Source organism: Schistocerca cancellata, chromosome 6 (assembly GCF_023864275.1).
Source record: "Schistocerca cancellata isolate TAMUIC-IGC-003103 chromosome 6, iqSchCanc2.1, whole genome shotgun sequence".
Classification (NCBI taxonomy): Eukaryota; Metazoa; Arthropoda; class Insecta; order Orthoptera; family Acrididae; genus Schistocerca; species Schistocerca cancellata.
The window spans coordinates 549,463,212-549,478,485 of NC_064631.1; the positions used below are offsets into that span (position 1 = coordinate 549,463,212).

Below are 15,274 nucleotides of genomic sequence, written 5' to 3' on the forward strand. Positions count from 1 at the left end.
TACCATATGACTGAATGTGTGTCCTTTCCTACAATTCTGTGTAAGAAAATGGTATGAGCTGCAATGACATGAGCTTTTTCAAGTAACAGTTTTCGTCCATCTAACTTTTTAAAATGGAAGCCCATACTTGTTAATATCATATTAAGTGATGTTTCCCCCCCTGACAAAAGTTCACTTTCTTTTAAAGAAATTAGCTGCTTCACTTTTGTGGAGTATTCTTTCCTTTTATAGTATCCATATATGCGCTGAAAAATTGCATCGGATTGGAAAGAATCAATATCTGTAACAGGACGAGGCTGCTTTTTTCTTTCCTGGAGAACTTAAAAACACACTGTTTCTCCCACAGGGGCTTTCTTCCACACGGTTTACTTCACTATGTTGTAAGTCTTGAAGTAGCACCCCTTTCCTTATAACTGTTCTTTCACTGAGCAGTAGTGTTTTCGATGTATGCTCTAAAACTTTATCGGCAGGAATCTACACATGCCAAAGAACAGAAACAAATTCTTTTTCTTGCTCATAAAACTCGTGCGTCCTCCTTAGCAATTCCAAAGCATGACTATTTAATGATACTCCACGACACAACGGAGTGTCGCTTGGTGAATGACATATTTTGGTGACATTGTTTAACAAACAAAAACTGCAGTTGAGGCAGTAACACAACACAACACAACAGCAGGCATTCGCTCACTAACATACAATGTTTACATGGAAGCCGGCAACGTGGTAGCGATGACGCCGGAACCGGCTTTTGTTCGGTGCTGTTATTGGTTCAGAAGATGTGGTGCCTCGCTTTCCTCACTTGTTTGTTAGTTATATTACCAACTCTACAGCATTTGGGGAGTGACCTTGAGGTGACATGTTTCAGCGGCCTGGGTATGCTTATACTGCCTGTTCTTAATCAGTTTATAATATATATTACAAGAATGCTTTCTTCCTTAGTAGAACCACCTGAAGATGCTGCTTTAAGGTTAATAAATCATCACCTAACAGCTGTTTGCAGGTTTATTCAAGTCCAATTTACCATGAATTTCAGCACTTTGGCTTCCCATATTATAAAGTGGAACATGTATATCATTTGGCCAAGGGCTATTAATTGGACAATCTTTTTTGGTGACTTTTTACGGTATCACACACTTGATTCTTATTGTGTGAACTGTTTAGATAACATTATTGAATCTGGGAGGACTCAAGCACAGCACCCACAGCATTTATGGTAGCTGTTTGCCAGACAGGTCTCCTTCGGAATCTGGTCAAATGCAGATTCTTCAAGGGTGGTCATACTACACGAATCAGGTATTTGGGGCACACAGCAGCACATAGCAGTGATACCAAGTGCCTTTTCCTTAGTATTCAAAGACCTGCTTTCTAAACAAAGGCAAATGATTGCGCTAAGTTTATACTCCATGTGACCACAGACAAACTTCCATCATATCACCTAAAGAAAAAGGGAGCACATTTTCAATGGCCTACTGCCTGTCAAGCAGCTTTGACCAAAGTTAGTGGTTGCCTGAAATTGGCTCCTGTCTTATTCTTGTAGCGGATGATTCGTCTCTTAGTATGGGAGCAGTGCTCTTCCAAAATGATGCCTCAGGGACAGAGTGGTATGTATGCATTTAAGCTGTTAACAACAGCCAGAATGATCATTCACAAACTGAGCAGGAGTCAATAGCAATTCTCTATGGCATCTTTCCACCTGGCTTCTAACGAAGAACCATAGCGGATGGTATGCTTCTTTAAAACTCAAGATGCCCAATCCCATGGGGAAGACAGCCACAGAAGCAGAATTAACTAACACTGTGCTCCTCAGTTAAGGTGGCATCAATATCATACCACCACCATCACCATTATCACTGCAGATTTATGCTACAGCAAGGCCATTTCATGATGGATGCTTTTGGTTTCTCCCTTGGCCAAACATCTGTCTGGAGGTTATTGTTCAGTAAGAGAACACACCACTGCCTTCTATCTCCACACCATTCTCACTTCAGAACACAATTTCTCTGCCCTTTTAGCAGCCATCATCACCACTGAAGTCATCCCACGCAACATCTGGTTACAATCACGTAGATTTTCTGATTATGCAGTACGGTCATTTTCCTGGGTCGTGATCCCAGGAATTTCACCCACTGCCAGAGAAGCCTAACCATTGTCCAATCACAATGAGATGCAACTGCCACTAATGGTCCACGCGTCCATCATGATCTTATCTCTTCCTACATTCTGTAACTGACACTGACACACTAGGATCACTCAGTATAAGGCAGTGGTTCTATTATTCAGCAGGAACAATGCAGCACATAATGTGTTGCACCTGGAGCCTGCCTCACAGTTTGGCATCATTAGCAAACCTATGCAGAGTCACATGGTCTTCCCACCTCATTTTCTTAGTCCCATATAACAAAGGAATGTGCCACTAGTTCAGGATGCAATGAAAGTGGCTCCAAAGGCCACTCTTACCACCATTATTATGCTCTTGCCGGAATGCTTATCACACCCTGCATATTGCTGACCACTTTGGACTTCGCTTTTGGACCGCAAATACTACCCTTGCTGCTGTGTAAGATGACTTGGGATCTGGGTTTTTCTTTCCTGTGCTTCACTAATGGAGTTTAACACTATGACCTCAGTTGATAGTGATTGTGTAACTGGTTATCTTCAGTGGACTGGTCTGAGATACTCACTCGGTATTAGTAGAGCAAAAATGCCTGTACATTTCAGCTGGTGATTCATATTACCTGTATCTTTTTTTGAAACAAATAAGGTGATCTGACAACTATTTCAGAGAAGGGGACATACTATAGCATCTGGGAGAGTGGATAATAAGGAAAGAATGATTGAGGTCTAATGTCGCTTTGACCATGAGAGTGGTAAATTTTGTGGTAAGGTCTTATGAGATCAAACTGCTGAGGTCAACGGTCTCTGATGACGGGAGTGTTCACTACTATTGTAATCAGTCCAACCTAGCATACAACAACATAAGAAATGGTAATGTTCATAACAGTATTATTGAAAGGTTTCTTGCAACTGATCTCACTTTCAATTTCAAAAAAATGCTACATATTCAGTTATATACATCTAGAGGTACTACACCAATGATACATGTTACATGTGGTGAGAAAATAACAACTGGGGTGGAAACTTCAAAAATTTTAAGTGTCCGTGATGATGAGTATTTATACTGGAAAGAACACATTCTTGAACTCTTAAAACAACTAATTTCAGCCACATTTGCACTTCAAACCACTGGAAATCTTGAAGAAAGAAAAATCAGTAATGTAACATATTTTCACTCAGTGATGTCCTATGGAATAATGTTCCGGGATAATTCAACTACAGGAAGAAAATCGTCATTGCTCAACAATGTGCTGTAAGAATGATATGTGGTGCTCACCCACAATAATCTTTTACACTCTGTTTACAGATTTAGATATGAGATTTATCTCATTGAGTCTAGCTCTAAGGTGAAAGAGAAGTGCACATTGTTCAGTACCATTTTACTACAGTTGTCACTAGATTTTCAATGGAAGGCAGTTTTAATTTCTTTCAGCTAATACTTGCTCTTTTCTTTATAGTGTGCTTCATTTTATGTCGGTGAATGTATAAAAAGCTACTAACTTAATAACTTTAGCAGTCAGTTTTTTTCCATTTCCAATGATAAAAACAAAAGGACCTCACTGGAATTTCAATATTTTAATTAGCTTTAAGGCTGCATGATACTGTGAACATTATATTATCAATAATTTTGTGGTTTTATCATATATTACTAATAAAATACCTGTTTTCCATGTACAAGTACTGTTGTTATGAATGGACTGATGCTGTCCACTGTGTGATGTAGTAAACTGCTGCAGTATCGCACAGTGACCCAGTACAGCAGGCTCCCGGCTTGTTGATAAAGTTTTGTTATGTGCTCCTCCACTGAAAATTGCAATAATTCACTCGTTTGACTTTATGTATATGCATGGACCAGTAAAGATGGTAAATAAAATGACTCCAGTGACTGAAACTGCCACATCTTCAAATTTTTATTCTCACTCATTACAAAACAAATGTTTGTACTGATATTTCATAACGAAAATTAATTTCTTGAGAGCTTAATTCAGTGACCAGTTAATGATACACAGATGTGACAAAAATAGTTAATAGTAATAGTAATAATATGTTAACAGTAATAGTAATAATAATAATAATAATAATAATAATAATAATAATTGTGCAAGATCAAATAATCAACACAATCCCTAAAGTATTACAATTTCATGAAATGACACAAATCATTCTTCTGAATATGTTAGGTAAGAATATCAACAACATAGGAAAATATAGATCGTTACTTAGCATAAAGATGACATGTTAATTTGCAGACAGGCACAATTAAAAGACATTTACACAAAGCTTTCGGCCACAGCCTTCATCATCAAAAGAGAAACACACACCTTTCACACAAACAAGCAAGCACACCTCATGCATACATGACTGCCAACTCCAGCAGCTTGGTCCAGAATGCAACTATCTTGTGGGATGGAAGCAGCAATCTGGAGGGGGCAGGGAAGTGGATGGAATAGTAGTGTAGGGGTGGGGGGAGAGAAGAATGTGTCTGGCGGAGCATTCACGAACTAGAATGCCAGCAAGTGCAGCATCACGAGGATGTAGGGCAGGGAGGTGGGGTGAAAAGAGATGAGTGGGGAAAGATGGTGCATTGTCAGAGGGTAGCAGACAAAGAGGTTGGGAGATGATAATGGGGAGGAGATGAGAGAACAGAGGGGGTGGAACTATCGGGTGGAGGGTGTGCAATCAGTATGTTACTGTAGCTTGAGACCACAATAATTATGGGAGCAGAGAATGTGTTGTAAGGATAACTTCTATCTGTGAAGTTCAGAAAAGCTGGTGGTGGAGGGCAGGGTCCAGATGGTTCGGATACTGAAACAGTCACTGAAGTCAAGTATGTTAAGTTCAGCTGTCCACCAGGATGAACGGCCAAGAGCAAACAAGACCACCCTATGGCACAACATGCAGCTGAACATAACGAGCTTGATTTCAATCACTGCTTCACTAACAGAGCTATCTGTATCCTCCCCTCCACCACATTCTTTTCTGAACTGTGCAGATAGAAGTGATCATTACAACACATTCTCCATTCCCATAATTAACCTGGGTTCAACCTACAGTAACATACTGTCCCCATCCCTCCACCCAACAATTTCCAACTCCTCTGTCTCCCCATTCTCGTCTCCCATCCCCTTTGTTTGCCACCTTCTGCCAATGCACCCGACCATCTTCCCCTGCTTCTCTCCATTATTCCCCACCTCCCTGCCTCACAATCTGCTGACACAGTGTTTATAGGCATTCTAGTCCCGGCACACTCTCACTCAAATGTGATAGTTGCATTCTGGACTGAGCTGCTGAAGGTGCCGGTCATGTGTGCACGAGGTGTGCTTCCTTGTATGTATGAATGGTGTGTGTTTCTCTTTTGCTGATGAAGACTGTGGCCAAAAGCTTTGTGTAAGTGTCTGTTAACTGTGCCTGTCTGCAACTTAACATGTCATCTATAAAGTAAGTAGCAATTTATATTTTTCTGCACTGCCATATTCCTATCTGGAGTTTCCACTGTTAGGTAAGAATACTGAAGTATAGCATTTAGAAATTACAGTTTTGATTTTAAAAATACATTTTACATTTGTTATAAATGAGGACAGAGTTACAATTAGTGTTTATTTTACTCATCATTAGATTTCTTGAAATTACGGAATACTATGCACCTAAAATCCTTTTAAAAACATTTCTATTTATTGTGCATGAAGAAAAAGAACTCTTTTAGAGTATTAAATGATTTATCTGTCATAATATTTTAAGTTTTTTTATTTGATAGTAGGATGGGCTGAGAGATTTCTATGATCACCATGAAGCACATTTTTTTCATATAAAGCTGTTCTTTGTGCTATACTGTATTTAATTTTACTCTAGTATTAGATGCAGATCATAGCTTAAGTTTGATATCATTGTTCAACCAATATCACTTTTGTAATGTTAAATAATCATTTCAGTGTTGTTGAAGAGACTAGAAATAGTGAATACTCATTTGCTACTGTATTATCAAACAAAAGTGTGTCAGGGAAGAAATCTCTTAAGGTAAATGTCCACTCGGGTAGTCACGGTCATGGATTAGCAAAAATCTTACATGAAATCATGATGTTAAAGTTTGCAGTTATGTGAAACCAGGAGCACCCTTGTATGAAATCAGGAAAAAACATAAAAGACGGGTCTCCAACAAATATAAGTGAATATGGAGTAATAGTGGGTGGAGCAAACAACGTTTATAAAAATGAATTGTCGAGTGCTGTCCAAAACCTGAAGAGGATACTTCATTCACTAATAGTAAAGCAATTATAGTCATGGGAATTCCACATAGACATGACCTTACATTTGAATCATGCGTAAACAAAGAAATAACCAAGGCTAATGAACAGTTGGAAAATATATGTAAACTGTATCTAAATACTCTGTTTCTGTCTGTTGACTTCCTACTTAGAGACAGCTTCACGAGACATGGGTTGCACCTTAACAGAAAGGGCAAGAAACTTCTCTGCAGAAAAATTGTGGAAATGCTGCCTGTAAGTACCAAAAAAATAAATTACTCACCTAGAACAGTTCAACCTCCAGTACCTCAGGAAACACCACCATATGCAGCATCTCACCTTTCCAAAATTACTGCAACAACTCAACTCCTAACAGTGGACCCACTATTAATAGCATTAGCAAATTCACCATCATCAGCAAATTCAAGAGAGCCAACACCTGTGGCAGCACTACCAGGATTAATTGCTGACACAACAGAGACTTCACCAAGGGCAGCAAAACCTGAATCAACTGAAGGAAAATCACCCTCATCAGAAGTGGTTGCAACAGTAGTACTAGCATCAACAAATAATGTTGCTCCAATGGTCATTCAAGAAATCACTTCAGAATCCGGAATAGACCTACCAACAATTTTGGAAGAAGAAGAGGGGATATCATCACTCCCACAAGCAGAAGAGGCTTTCCCAGCACCACCTCAGGAAGATATACTGGCATCAAGAATAGTTCCAGAGATAAAGGATGAAGCACCATCAGCACCCAGAGTATCATTTGCAGCTGTTGCAGAACCATCAGAGCAGCTAACAGACGAGAAAACTTCAGCAACCCAAGGAGAAGTGCCACCTGCAAGGAGGAGGAGCCAGAGGTCCAAAAAAGCTGCAGTTCGTAGTGAGAATTTTTTATGGTATCATCACAACGAAAGGAAAATTGTGTCATAACTACACCTCCAAGTAAGCCTAATGTTAATACTTTAAGAGAGACTAACCCAATCAACCACCCCAAATCTCTAGCCAGTGCTAATAAATTTGCTGTTTACCATCAGATTATACAAGGCTTATTAAGTAAACTAGATGAGCTATCCATTAACAGTTTAGATAAGAACTTTATTAATAATGCTGATGTAATCTGTTTTAGTGAACACTTTATGAAACTTGGTTGTGACACACTGCAACTAAATAACTATAATCTAGCAGCTCTTTAGTGTAGACATTCTTTAGATAAGGGTGGAGTGGTGATTTACATTAAGAACAAAATAGCTTATAGATCTTCAGACTTAAGTGAATACTGTATTGATCAACATTGTGAGGTTTGTGGAGTTGTAATCTGTACTGATTTCTCTGAAATTACTGTCCTTTCATTTTATAGGGCTCCTGCAGACAAAATCTGTATTTTTCTAAAACAGTTAGAATCTCTGTTAACTCATCTCTTTGCAAAAACAAAAGATATTATAATTGTAGGTGATTGTAATGTTGAGTTTCTTACAGATAACATGGGAAGAAATGATTTATCACATTTAATGAACTCTTTTAACTTAACAGCACTGGTGGAGTTTCCCACCAGAGTCACAGCTAATTCTACAAGTCGAACTGACATCTTCTTAGGCAGCAGTAGAATTCTAAACATAACTGTAAAACGTATATTGAATGGGCTCTCAGACAATGATAGTCAACTACTTTCAATTGATAATGTTAGCCCTCTTTGTAAGAACAACTCCTGCAGTAAAACTTTCAGAGTAATTAACACACAGTCTATCAATAGCTTCTGTAATTCCCTACAAGTAGTAGACTGGGACCAGATTGAGCTCTTAGACAACGTTAATGACAAGTACAATGCTTTTCTAAATGAATTTATCTGCCTATTCAAAGCGGCCTTTCCTAAAAGGACTGTCAAATCCAAATGCGAAACCTACTCTAATAAAAACTGGCTAACACTGGGCATTAAAACGTCTTGCAGAAGGAATAGGAATCTGTATGCCTCACTCAAATCCAGTTATAGTGCAGAAAAGGAAAAACATTACAAACTATACTGCTCTATCCTTAAAAAAGTGCTAAGAAGGGCAAAGAGTATTTCTATAAAATCAGAAATTGATGTCTCTAACAAAATTAAAACCATATGGGGTATAATAAAAAGGGAAACAGGTAAAATCCCTGATGCAGAAAACACAATAGAAATTAAAACAAATGAAACCATTCATGACAATGTTGAAATAATCACCGAAATTTTTAACAACCACTTTCTGGCGTCAGCAGTACAAACTGGAAAAACATGTTCTGTTAATGAAGCCATGTTATCCCTTCAAAAAGCTATTAATAAGATTAAAGTGTCTCCTGTCACAGTTCATGAAACTGAGAGTATAATTAGAGAGATGAAGAGCAAGAATTCTGTTGGCATAGATGGTATCTCTTCAAGGTTACTGAAGGAGTGCTATAAGTTGAGCTATTGTCAAACCTCTCTTTAAAAAAGGCGATAAAGCCGACGTTACCAACTATCGGCCTATCTCCCTTTTAACAACCTTTTCTAAAATTCTTGAGAAATTGGTTCAGAAAAGACTTATTGAACACCTCAAGCATTATAAGGTATTAAACAGTAGCCAGTTCAGATTTCAACAGGGCGTATCAACAGAACAAGCTATTTTTTCCTTCACCCATCAAATCTTAGAGTCTTTTAATAATAAATTATCTCCTGTTGGTATCTTCTGTGACCTTTCTAAGGCCTTTGATAGTGTTAATCATGAAATCCTCTTAGCAAAGGCGGAATGTTATGGTATAAGTGGCTCAGTTGGCTCATGGATTAAATCCTACCTAGCTGGAAGAAAGCAGAAGGTCATGTTGAATGACTCTGATGGGTACTCTGTGTCATCTAGCTGGGGCTCTATTGGCTGTGGTGCTCGTCAGGGCTCTGTACTTGGCCCCCTTCTCTTCCTCATCTTTATCAATGACCTTCCCTTGCATACTAGCTTTAAAACTCACTTTACTCTTTTTGATGATGATACCTCTATCCTCATCAACAAAACTCTCAACCTCAATCTTGAGGAATCGTCCAATATTGTCTTTAGTGAAGTATGTAATTGGTCTGTAAATAATGGGTTATCACTAAATGTTAATAAGACTCAGTTTGTACATTTCCAAGTAAGGAAAAAACTTGAGGATCAATTAAGTATTACATTGAATGGTAGTGAGTTACTACAAGTTGAGTCAACCAAGTTTCTGGGTGTACACATTGACAACAGTCTAAAATGGTCTGAACATATTTTGCACCTCCACAAAAAAACTCAGCTCAGCTACATTCGCTCTTCGTATTATTTCCACAGTATGTGAACGAGACACCACAAAAACTGCTTATTTTAGTTATTTCCATGCTCTATTGCTGTATGGCACAGTTTTCTGGGGTAATCAGCTACTATCCAAAAAAATATTCATTGCCCAAAAGAGAGTTATTAGGATAATGAGCGGAGTCCAGCCTAGACATTCTTGTAGGAACCTTTTCAGAAAATTAGGGATACTGACAATTGCATGCCAATATATCTACTCCCTGTTATGTTTCATTGGTAAAAATGGACAATCTTACATAACCAATGATTCATACCATACCCACAATGCCAGGAGGAAGATGGACATCCATTATGAATCAAAAAACCTTACTATTGTACAAAAAGGAGTCCATTACATGAGCTGCACGGTGTTCAATACTCTCCCATCATCACTGAAATTACTTATCTACGAGCTTCTCAAATTTAAACAACAGCTCAAACAGTATTTATTAGATAATTCCTTCTATTCGGTAGAAGAATATTTCAGTAGAGTTAACTGTAATTGATTTTTTCATTTACTAATTTGATGTGCTAATGTGCATTACGATACTCACAATCACTGTTAACATTACTGTGTCTTTCATTTAGCTATTAAGATCTGTCATTTTTTCAATGTAATTTTTTCTATACCTGTTAATGTGTATTTTGTCTTATACCAGATATCCTCTTGCAAGAGGTACTTTTATGTATTCCTTTTGTATTATTTGTAATAATTCTAACACGTCCTACATCCATGTGAATGCCTCGCAGTATTGGATTTATGGGATATAAATAAATAAATACTTGTAATGGTGAGCACACCCAGTTTTGGAAACAGGTTACAATACAGTTCTTTAGGTTTGGTATCACAAAAAATAATGATTTCTGCTCCACATTATTCATAATATATTTAACTTTGCTTGTGCTGCAGATTTGCTTGTGTTGTTGCACCTAATATTTCTACTGCATAGTAGAGAATATAATGGATTATCTGTCAGAATATGTTAAAGTTTTTTTTATCATAATTATTTGGTAGTAGGAAGGCATGAGAGATTTCTAGGCTCAGCATAAAGAACATTTTCCACCCTAGAAAGCTGTTCTATTTATTATACAGTTTTTATATTTTATTCTAGTATTCTGGTTTCATCATTTTCACAAGCAATATTGCTTTTGTAATACAGCTTTTTGAAAGCAGGTCATGACATGGTTCTTTGGGTTTGGTGCGGTGCCACAAATAATTCTGAGTTTTATTATACAGTAATGGTAATATGTTTACATTTGCTTCTGTTGTTGCACTTGTATTTCTACTGCATAGATAACATTCTATGAGAAAAATGCAGATTTTACCACATACAAATCTTTACAGTGCTTGCTGATGTCAAGAGTAACAGAGACATCACTTATTGTTAGTAAAAGTGATAGGCAGTAAGAAAAATAAAACAGATCAGCATTATGTCACAGTACAGAACCAACAATGAAGTACAACTTGTAAGTCTCTACTAGTTAGATTATGGACATCATCAAAGCTTTTCTACATGGCACCAAAGCCTAACACTATGAAGTGCTCTTAAAACATTCTTGGTTTTCTGTGTCTAAGTGCAGCTTCACCTACATCAGCCTGCTCCAAAAACTCCCTAAATTTCTTTCAAAATCATTCTTATTCTAATGCTTTCCTGAGGAAATGCTTTACACAGTACTGTACTAACATTAAAACAATGCTGGAAGTTAGTAACTTACACCATTAATACTAGCAGTCAACACAGCTTCCATGTCACATCATAATCACTGAGTCAGAGTTGGAACTTTGAATCAAGAATACTAACAGAATTCAAATAGCATCTGTTGTATCATGCAATTAACGTACATTTGTGAGAAACACTTACATGACTGTTCTATCTGTGACTATGTAAAGTATGAATCACAAATGTTAACACTTTTGTTATGTTATCCAGGGAAATGTTACATTAATAACTTTGTAGATCCACTCTCTATGGAACAAAAAATATATCTAATCTAACGTTTGCTATTTTCCTCTCTTTTTCTCTTCTGCTTTTCCCTGTGTTTCACCAAGTTTTTAATAGTGATGCTGTAGATACATGGGGCCATTTCCCACCCACTTCATGAAGAAGTTTCTTAAATGGCACTGGCACTTTTACCTTAATGTGCAACTACATATACTCATGAATAGCGTTTGTGATTAACAATAAATATTAGATAATTTGAAATTGACATACACTTCCATATAAAGATATATAAGGACTGTGCAAAAAGTAAGGTGACTTTTCAAAGTGCATGGGCAATGTTCATTCGATTATCGATCTTTTTTTTTTGTTATGTTGGTACACTTGTCCAAATATGTTCACAGTTTCAAGTGTCCAGCATACTGCATTTGTTATTGACAGATAGAAAGGTTACATGTGTTTTAGTGTGCTAGGCGATTTTCAATTATTATTTAAAAAATGGAGCAAAGAATTTGTCTTAAATTTTGTGTGAAAAATGGAAGCAAGTGCTCTAAAACACTTGAGAAATGTTGACAGTGGCTCTCTTTTTTTTTTTTTTTTTTTTTTTTTTAAAAAAAAAAAAAAGTTTACAAGTGGTACAAGCTCTTCCAAGATGGCCAAGAAGGTGTCAATGATGAATCTCACTCTGGACGTCCCAGCAAATCAACAACAGATGGTAACGTTAAAGCTTTGAAGAAAATTGTTTTGGTAAATCATTGCATTACCTTAAGAGAAATTGCTCAGGATGTTAGCATATCAGTTGGCTCATATCACGCAATTTTTTGAATGTTTTGGGCATGAGACGTGTTTCAGCGAAGTTTGTTCCAAAACTTCTCAATTTTGATCAGAAGAACCAACGCATGAGCATTGCTCAGGAGCTCTTGAATTACATTAATGATGATCTTCGTTTCCTCAAAAGGGTCATAATCGGTGATGAAATGTGGGTTTATGGTTATGATGTCAAAACCAAAGCCCAGTCATCCCAAATGAAGCATCCCAGAGAACCAAACGGAAAAAAGCAGGCCAAGTTCAGTCAAATGTCAAAGTTTTGCTCCTTTTTTTTTTTTCAATTAGAGTGCATCATGAATTTTTACCTCAACATTGTATAGTCAATAAGGAGTATTACCTTGTCATTATGCACTGTTTGTGAGAAGCGATACGCAAAAAATGTACAGAATTGTGGAAAAACAATTCATGGCTTTTGCATCATGACAATACACCGCTCATTCATCATTGCTTGTGAGAGATATTTTTGGCTAAAAACAACACGACAATCATGTCTCAGCCACCATATTCACTGGGATTGGCCACTTGCGACTATTTCTTGCTCCCAAAAGTGAAGAGACCTATGAAAGGACGAATGTTTTCAACGACTGAGAAAATAAAAACTGCATCACTGGAAGTTCTCGAGGCTGTACCAAAAAGTTATTATGAGAAGTGCTTCATGGATTGGAAGAAGTGTTGCACAAGTGTATTGTATCTGAGGGGGTTTACTTTGAACGGGATAACATGAATAAATAAATATTTTTTCATAAAAATATAGGGCCACCTTGTGATTCCATAGATTTTGAAGATCTCGCACTCAGGACTTCTTCTCTTCAACCTACACGTTTTTGGATATTCATGGATGATATTTTTATTGTTTGGCCACATGGAATGGAAGCTCTTAATCGGTTTTTACATCATTTTAACTGTCTTCATCCACACATCAAATTTTTGATGGAAATTGAAAAAGATGGCTAATTACCCATCTTGAATGTTCTAGTACATAGAAAAGAAAATTGTAAAAAAATGTTCAAATGTGTGCGAAATCTTATGGGACTTAACTGCTAAGGTCATCAGTCCCTAAGCTTACACACTACTTAACCTAAAGTATCCTAAGGACAAACACACACATCCATGCCTGAGGGAGGACTCGAACCTCTGCCGGAACCATCCACACAGTCCATGACTGCAGCACCTTAGACCGCTCGGCTAATCCCGCGCGGCAAGAAAATTGTAGCTTCGGACATGGTGTATACCATAAACCCACACGCACGGACCATTATCTTCATTCTACGAGTTGTCATCCACCACGTCAATGCAGGGGAGTTCTAAGTACATTAGTCAAGAGAGCTTATGCCATTTCTGATTCTGAAAATTTGACACAGGATCTGGATCATCTTAAGGCTGTCTTCAAGCTCAACAGATATACCGATCATCAAATTAATCATGCTTTTCAGTTTGGACCATCAAGTGAACCAGCACTGAACACTAATGAATCAGTTGGTTTTCTATCCTTTGCTGGAAGTATTTCTTCAGAAATTTCTAGAATTCTCAGGAAATATGATATTAAAAGTGTATTTTTGCCTTTGGCCAAGACTAGAGGCCTGTTTGGATATGTTAAAGATGATTTGCGATTGAGAAAGCCTGGAGTTTATAAAATTCCCTGCCATTGAGGAAAGGCCAACATTGGACAGACTATTAGCATTGTTCATGACCAATGTGTGGAACATCGGCATCACATACGTATGCTTCAGCCTGAAAAATCTGCCGTCACTGAACATTGACTCAATGAAGGGCATAACATGTTGTTTAAAGAGAGGGAAATTGTTGCTCTGGCTTTTCGTTGCTGGAATTGTGTGCTCAAGAAATCCATCGAAATATGATTATCTGATGACATTATTAATAGAGATAAAGGTTTTCCTTTGAGCAAGATATGAAACCCTATTTTATCTGATATAAAACAACGGTCTGGTTTTCAATGCATTACAGCTTAAAGTGCGATTTATCACTTTCGCCAGTTTGTACCGCTGGCAGTGCTGTAATTCTTCACTTCGCAGGGGGCAGCTCTTTCACATCTCGTGCACGCGCTGTGGCCTGTACCCGGCGTACAAAGGAGCCGCCGTTTCTGATGTTCATTCAGTTCTAGTGTGACTGGGTACTCAGTGATTGCAACTGAAGATGGTGACCAGAAAGATCACCAAAATATCATGTACTAAAGATGATCATATCTGGCAGCATACCCGTGAAGAGCATAAACATATAAAGTCACCTTACTTTTTAAACACACCTCTTATAACATTAATATTCTCGCAGAATTTTCATCTATACATAAGATAATACTTAAATTATGTCTTCTCTCACCAAATCACTAAAAGATAAATATCAGCAATGAAATAAGAGTGATACTTAAAAATATATGAAAATGTATTCAATAAAAGACAAGAAAATCTGGATTACGTGGTTGCCGTACCCAGCACTGCTAAAACAAGTCTTCATACTTCCAATGATAATTGTTGCTGTTTTTATGGTATTCAGTGTGAAGACTGGTTTGCTACTGCTATTCATGCTAGTCTATCCTGTGCAGGCCTTTACATCTCTGCATAACTACCTGTCAAGTGTGTGTCCAATCAGCATTTCGTTCATATGGCAGCATATGCGAGAGAGAGGGCGAATGAACTTTGGCACAGCTTGTCAGAAGTTGCTGAAGATGATCAACACTACCTTGCCTAATGACACAGACATTTGTATGGCCTGGGTATCCACATGGAAACCACACACATGTGCAAAGACCATAAAGTTGCAATGTACACAGGCTCAATGTTGTTCTTTAGGCCTTGTACTGTGTTATGACACAGCTAATCCTAAT

The 15,274-nt window shown here is 37.6% G+C and overlaps 1 protein-coding gene across 6 annotated transcripts in view; it reads right to left on the reverse strand.

Annotated features, from left to right (window-relative positions):
* LOC126190722 (probable phosphorylase b kinase regulatory subunit beta) overlaps positions 1–15,274 on the reverse strand; it is a 181,220-nt gene that overhangs the window by 62,385 nt on the left and 103,561 nt on the right. For all 6 annotated transcript variants that reach the window (XM_049931205.1, XM_049931203.1, XM_049931202.1 and 3 more), the window contains one exon: positions 3,776–3,918. In XM_049931205.1, coding sequence (XP_049787162.1) covers positions 3,776–3,918 — 143 coding nt within the window. The remainder of the gene's footprint in view (positions 1–3,775; positions 3,919–15,274) is intronic.